At 39.4% G+C, this 7533-nt stretch overlaps 1 protein-coding gene across 1 annotated transcript; it reads right to left on the bottom strand.

Moving 5' to 3' along the window:
• Window positions 1-1170: 1170 nt before the first annotated feature.
• Window positions 1171-4563, bottom strand: LOC104544085 (secreted frizzled-related protein 2-like). The gene is made up of 4 exons (XM_010188842.1): window positions 4244-4563; window positions 3587-3756; window positions 2597-2689; window positions 1171-1481 (listed from the first exon to the last, which is right to left on the bottom strand). Exons 1-4 carry the CDS (start codon window positions 4528-4530, stop codon window positions 1171-1173), a joined length of 861 nt encoding a protein of 286 aa, XP_010187144.1. The 5' UTR covers window positions 4531-4563.
• Window positions 4564-7533: the final 2970 nt, after the last annotated feature.

The following is a 7533-nucleotide window of genomic DNA, read 5'->3' as shown; positions in this document are numbered from 1 at the left end:
GCTTCTGAACAACCTACTTGTTCTTCCTAAGCAGTGACTTCATTATACAATGTGAACTGAATATAGGTTGTTTCAGCTCTTTTTTTCTCAGTTTCTGCTAGTTTTCCAGTTCATGGTAGAAAGTGGTAAGCAGGTGTCCTCGGGAGCACGCATACAAACCTGCACTTATGGAGGACTTACCAGGAACCCAGATCATTACAGATGGGACTTTTAGAAAGCTACTGACCATAAACTTTTCCCATGTTTGTTTCAAGCCAACCATAATAGACACTGTATTACTGAAATAGCTTCTAATTTCTATATTATCAATTACCTGTTCTTTGATCTATTATATATATTTATAAAATTAAAATTAAGTCAAGGTCTGTCCATTTTCATGTGGTCTCTAATGTGAGCGTATGGCACTGACAATCACTAATCACTCCATTTGTTCTCTACAGTCCACTTAGACAACTGGTAACGATTCTGCATTGTCTTTTTTAATGTGTCTGAAAACTAAAAGGTACCTTTCAGTGAGAGAGGCCCATTTTAGATTCCAGTTGAACTGTGTTACATTCAAGATGGTCACACAAGAATAAAAAGTTTCAAAAACTACATTTAGCCTATTCTCTCAGGTGTTACCACTGAGATTATGTCAGCTCTGTCATTGCAAAATAACACCCAGTAACCAAATCTTGTAACTGGGGCCAACCATATCGTGCTTACAGTTACATATTCCTATTTATTCCACTTTGATTCCAGATAAAGTGACCAGCAGAGGGCTGCCTTCTTTTAAAATACTCTAATGGAAGAATATTAGGTGGATTAACGAAACATTAGGCAAGAGAAAGTTTAGGCAACTCGAGAAAATGGCAGAGGGGGCAATACAGAAAAATACATTAAAGGTAATCAGCTGGATTAAAACTGTTTTATGCCAGATTTTGCACATATTACAAAATACCTTTGCAATAACTCAAAGAAACATTTATACATGGTTGACCAAATTCAAACTTGATGTGAATAGTTGCAACACTACAGAAAGTAGGCCTAATAACATTGGGGTTTAAGTTCAACTTATAATACAATTTTAAAGGCAATTAAGACTTTACATTCCACTTATAATACATTCCTATTTACAGGATAGGTTTGGCATGAGAAGTATAATAATCTTTTTACAAATAGTATAAATATTTACAAGCATTTATGGTATCTCCACTTCTGAGTGGCCAAAGTCAGCTGGGAGTCCCTCCTCTGCCACCGATAGACTTGGTTTACTAAAATGATGGTCTCCTCAATATTCCCCACAAGGAGATACACCATGGGGCGATGGGTCGGAGTCATCCTCTGTGTACAGTTTTCATTGATAAGCAGCCACTGTTGTATCATACTCTGAGTTTCATAAGGCAAGAGTGAGCCCTGGGTAATGAATTCCACTTGGCATTCAATGTTGTACTCTGGGTCACCAAATACTGTTCTCTTCTTGGACAGCTTTACTTTCACTGCTAAGGAAAAAAAAAGGAAACATGTTAAGTCACTCCAGTTACTCAAATGCAGAAAGAAATGCTACCAATGGAAGCAGGATGATTCTTTAAAAATACTATCATAATTTATGCTGCTAATCATAATCATAATTTATTTAGAGTATGGTAAGGCCTTCTTGAGCAGCAGTATACATTTAAAAACATTTTTAAAAAAGAAAATAGTAAATATATAGTAAATATATTTTTGGTGGAGTTAGGCAACTAGGAAAAAATATTTTCACAGAAGTGAGCGATGTATTTTTACCATCACCATGTTAATAATTTTTGGGTAATTAGATATTGTAAGTTGTTGGTGTTATTCTCACATCACAAGGCTGCCCAGCTTGTCCAAGCAGTTCTCCTGAAATGCACCTTGTCCATGTTAGGAACCTCTCAGTAAAAATAGCTAGTAATGCTTGCTGATACCACCCTTTTAGACATTCCCTTTTCATTATAGGCATCTACCTAACCCACTTGACTCCACCAAAACTTCTTAACATGACATTTCTCTATATTGCCCAATCTAAAGCCAGCCAAAGTCACCAAGGGTCTCTGCACTGATGTCAAAGGGCTTTGCAGGAAGTTCCTAGGGTAAACTCAAAAGTATTACCTGTCACTCCAGTACAACACCACGAGGTAAGAGTTTATTTTACTGATAGGATTTTCTGTGTCTCTTTTTCAGTAGGTATCATGAAAAACTCATGCACACAAGTAACAAGGACACACCATTCACTAGTAAAACACCAAAGCTTTACTTTGGGTCTAAACACTAATAAAAGGCAAGCCTGCTTATTTGGATGCTTTTGCTAGAAATATCTTCCATAAAGCATGTTGTACTACAATGTAGCCAACTAGACAAGAACAGAAGGGTTATCTGGTTGTAAATTAGATTATTAATAAATCTTTAATGCAAAATAAATCCTCCTTATATTTTGATTAGAAACATCATATTCTGTAAAACAAAGTTAACTCAGCAGCCAAACTCAATCCTTTGAAAACCTAGCAGAAACTGTCACTTACTTTTATCCTAAGTTTAGAGCATTTTAGAAGGAGCATTGCTAGTCTCTTTAATAGCAGCCATGTTAGTAAGGACTTACCAAAGTTACTGCCACAGAAAACTTCAAGAACTCTTTTGTGTGTAAAAAATTCCTCCACTGCTGGGCAGGTCTGGCAGACAGGCTTTGGTAGGACTGGTAAGAAATTACAAAATCTCATCATTATCTTTCAGAATATTTTGTTTTAATTTTCTGCTGTCAAAGCTGTGGCCCACTGTTTAGCCACAGGAATGACACAGAAAATACAGAATTGGTCAGTGATAATGTAAAAGCTACTCACTTCTCTGAAAACATGGCTGGCGATGAAAAGGAGTTTAATTTTCCACGCACGTTCAGTCCTTGTTCAGACTGACAAGTTCAATTATCAGCATCAAATACAGTAACTACTACAGTATTAATTTTAATATGCCTACAATGGGTGGAAAAGACATTAGATGGCTGATTCTGTCAGTGACTCTGGGTGTGGCTGTGCTAGGATTGTAAATATAATAATTTGTGGGTGCTTGCAGCAACTGATTCCTACTGTTCTCTGCAGAAGTTAATAAGCCTGAGTGCATGTGAAGATTGGAACATTAATGTCATGATAACTCAGATTTCCCTAAAGAAAATCAGATAATAAATAATCCCAACTTTTCTAAGCTGGTCTGAGAACCAATTCATTTTATACATAACATTTTTCATGATAAAGGTTATTGATAAGTCTATAAATCACACACAGTGTGCTGTTGTGGGTATGGTACTGCCCAGAGCTGTGCAGGGTGGTAATCTCCTTCGTCCACTATCTAGGTGCAGATTATCTACACTTCATTTTTTTGAGGCAATGCAGTTTTACACCATCTGAGTCCTGTTACAGTTTACACTGCAAGTACTAGCACTTTTCCCTGCCATCTGCAGGAACACGGTGAAGCAGTACAGGTAGACATGGCTCCATTTACAAAATCACAGACTGTCTGGGAATGGTGTCCTTTGTATCTCCTCGATTCCCAGGAACGCAGTGTATGGCCACCCTCCCCCCTGCCACCTCCCAGCTACCTTTGTGCAGGTATTTATGTTCCTTTGTAAGAGATGCCAGGCACATGTCCTCATCCGCAGGGAACCGACCGCAGTCCAGACTGTCAGGCCATGGGTGTCCGTGGCAGGCGAGCACAGGGGAGCAGCTGTCACGGACGGCAACACACATACTCCTGCAAGGATGGATAAACCTGTCGCCGGAGGAAATACCAGGCTGAATCAGTTAAACTTGCTCAGTGATAACAGAAACTATTGCAACAGTGATTTCTGTGCAGAGTACATAGTCTTTCCAGTGGTTTCCACATGGACTGGATGGAGTTTACAGGATTAAGTCACGGTTTTTTAAAATGCTTTTATTACAACCTGAGAAAAGCGTCAGCATGAGCCTGATTCTATTTGCAATAGATGATTCAACCCTGAATTAACAAGAATTAAATTTCAACTGTAACAAAATAAAATTTTATATTCTTTGGCAACAGCATTCATTTTTCCCAAGGCAAACTCAAGTTGAAGTGGAACATGTTTTCAGTACCTTTTTTTCCAGTAAGTACAAAAAGGTTAACAGAATTATTTCAGAAAAAGTGCAGACTGCCTCTAGATAACGATAAATATACATTTCATTTGATCCTTGTTCTGGCAAATAAATACTGGAGTTTTGTACTGTACTGAGGTACTTACGTGTCTAAACAGATGGGTGCAAACAGGGAGCACAGGAATGTCCTCACGTGAGGGTGACAGACCGTGTGCACAAGGTGCTGCCAGGTGGTGGATTTTAGGACAACCTCTGCCATGCTTGTGTGTCCCATCAGGTTGGGAAGCCTCATTTCAGAGTATCCAATCTCGTGGCACATGTCCATCTCCTTGGGTATTGCTACACATTTCGTGGATAATCCAATGTCGAAGGCTGTTGCCACTCTTAGGAAACCATTGACTGCTAAAACAAGTATTGTTGCAGGCAAGAACATCTTCCAGTGACTCCTGGGCTGCTGACCAGGGAGCTGCCAAAATCCCCAGGCGCAGGCGCATGCTGAAAACCTTGTGACTTATATATCCCGAGCGCTTAATGAGCTGTCAGTTATCAACTGCTTATCAAATCACTCGAGACAAGACCAGGCCTTATTGCCTGGATTATTGTGATAACCAGGGAGGTGGAGACACAGTATAGAAGTATGTACCACAAAGACACCGATTTGGTATGGCCTTTCACGTGTCCCACAGTGTCAGTTCCTGCAGCGTACTATGTGGCATATTAAATTTTGGCACCCAGAAGGTTTGCTGTGTGCTTTCTAAAACAAATTAAGAGATTCCCCAGTAAAATGGTTGGGCAGACAAGCTGTCTCCTGGGGCTGCTGTGTCTCCTTTGTTTTCAGACACTGCTGATGGGGCAGAAAAAAACAGCTCAGATTGACTTATCAAGTGAAAACGTTTTGCTTGTGCTAATTGCCCAGGTCTCTTCCACTGTTTTACAATGTAGAAGAGGTACTTTCTTTGGTCAAGTGCTATAAAAGAGACAGCCTTCTGCTATTAACCAAATATTCTGTCAGGAAATTTGGGTCTCTATCCTGTGAAATGTTCTAAAAGTCCCAGCTTTTAATAGACACCTGAAAATACAGAATTGTTTTACTGGTTGAGTATGTGCCTATCATGGGGCTACAGAACTTGCATCTTTCATCATTCATTGGTGGATTTAATATTGTAGGACTGTTGTGGATATCAGTATTTACTTAGAGTGAAAAGGTGGTTACACATATGGAGAAACTTTTTATTTCAGATTAACCTGACTACACTTAATATTGCTCAAAAATACAGTGTTTCACCTATTTATTAATACATTATAATTATATTAAGCTGTATGAAAGTAAATGATACCAGATGCGTACTTTTTATGTTTGTAGCACAAAAAATAGTATTAAATTTCTTAAGTTAAAAGTTAACAGAATTACTGATGGAGTACTTCATTACTGTTCTTAGCATAGTACTGACAAAGAGCTCTTCAAGGTGGGGAATCAGTTCAGGTGACAGAGGGTCTGAGTAATGTGTAGTTTACCTATTATGAATAGAAGAGTCAGATTATTTGTTAAAAGAGTTGAAGATCTAAACAAACATTTTGTGGAAGTATTTAATTTGATGAAAACTTTTTATTTCAATTATATATGGGTGTTAAATTTTATTTCCATGTCTTATTACATGATTTATTAGCAGAAATGTTTAATATAATATTAATAATACATAGGCGGATCTACTGTAAAATATCTGTCTTATTAGCCTAAAATGAGTATGTTCATAATAGTATATCATCTAGTATTACTGATGCTTGATTTAAATACATTTTTCAGAAAGAGCAGCCTTTTGTGCTTGTACCTAGATGTAGCGCATTTAGACAATGTGCTACATATTGTTTACATGTTTATACCTAAATGTTAGATTATTAATCCTAGCATTTTTTAAACCAATGATGAACCCCCACAGATTCCTCCTTAGCTGTCTTCTTTAAGCTACTGAGAAAATTACAGTATTTGTTTGAATAAGTCAGAAAAAAATGACAGCATGCAAGGTTCCAGGAACTAAAGACATACTTAAAAGAACTATCAGGTTTTATTTTCATGTTTTGTTGCCAGATCTGTGTTTTTTCCAATAAAAGTGGTTTCACTTCAAAGCAGACGAACTGAATACTCAACCAGGCTGATGTAGGCCTGCTGGTAGCATCCCTTTGCCAGGTACTCTGTGTATTCCATAAGAAGTTGAAGAGCCTTACTAAAATTTAGAGAAAGTCCCATTCTTGCTAAATCTATTCAGATATCCCTGGGGGCCACACTTTCACATATCTTCTTTTGCTACCATTTTGCAGTGAAATGATGGCACTAAGCCACTTAGCACAGGGAGAGGGCAGACCCACAGGCCAAGCCAAGCATGCAGCCTCTTTGAGCATCTCCCTGGTATCATCTAGCTCTCACAGGCTCAGAGCGAAGCTGTGAGCCTGACCTCCCATGCACAGGCACCGCTGCCCAGTGCACAGAGCGCAACTCACACAGGCTCCAGAGATCTTGCAGATACCCTGATGTCTCTCACCTGTGCATCACTCCAGCATTCAGTGGAGTGAAACTGAACTCCATATATGAGTGTCCCTCTTATCCAGCAGGCTTCTGCATCCATCCGTGTTGCTGATGTCTGTACCAAGTCACCCCATAATTTTATGAAATTAATCAAATTCCTCTCTGGTTCCGATAGGATTCTTCCATAGCACTTTTCTCTTCTGGCTGTTACCTCAAAGAAGGTGGCAAGATCTCTGGTGAAGGAAACCTTTCCATTGCATGTGGGGCACAGTGTAACGTGCACATTTCTGAGTGATATAAAATATATATTAAGAAAGAGTATTTGGTCTCTCAATTATTTAGATGTTTTTCTCTGTAACTGTCTCACAACCTACAAAAAACCTCAATTCATCTTAAATCCCAAGGCAACTCAGATAATGAGGGGTTACTGAATCAGTAGCTTTGCTGGCGCTGCTCTGCAAGAATGGCTCCGTGGTGCCGCCTCTTCCCACCGCAGAGGGCCTTGCAAACCACCCCTTGCTAGGCCTGTGCTGGGCCAGGCTCTGGCTGTAGCCGAGACCTGGTGTGCTGGGTTGTGGTACAGCAGGTCTGATTTTAAGGGCTCCCTCTGGGCCACCGTTGATGGACAGAACATAGGCAGGCATAACAAGAGCTTGTGATACCAAGATAATCTAATAAGAGCTAATACCTCTCCTGACAAACTTAGTCTCCATAGGAACTGTCTAAGAAATAAATAGTTGTGTATCTCTGAGTCAGTGTTTCCTACCGGGGCTTTGCAGGGGGTAGGTCATTTATGAGCCACCACAGAGCTGTGCCTTAAAGTTTCTCTTAGCCTCAGCTATGTCTCAAAGTAGGCCATCTATCTTTTTGTGCTTTGCTTTTGGCGAGGTGACTTTTGGTGGGTCATCATTTTGT

This window comes from Mesitornis unicolor, unplaced genomic scaffold (assembly GCF_000695765.1).
Source record: "Mesitornis unicolor isolate BGI_N332 unplaced genomic scaffold, ASM69576v1 scaffold30587, whole genome shotgun sequence".
Classification (NCBI taxonomy): Eukaryota; Metazoa; Chordata; class Aves; order Mesitornithiformes; family Mesitornithidae; genus Mesitornis; species Mesitornis unicolor.
This window is presented reverse-complemented; position numbering and strand designations above follow the sequence as displayed.

Coding starts and splice junctions, on each gene's coding strand:
- LOC104544085 (XM_010188842.1), bottom strand. CDS start 4,530: ATGTTCTTGCCTGCAACAATACTTGTTTTAGCAGTCAATGGTTTCCTA. Junction 3,757..4,243: donor GCACCCATCTGTTTAGACAC/GTAAGTACCTCA, acceptor CTCCGGCGACAG/GTTTATCCATCCTTGCAGGA. Junction 1,482..2,596: donor TTTCTGTGGCAGTAACTTTG/GTAAGTCCTTAC, acceptor TTTTTTCCTTAG/CAGTGAAAGTAAAGCTGTCC.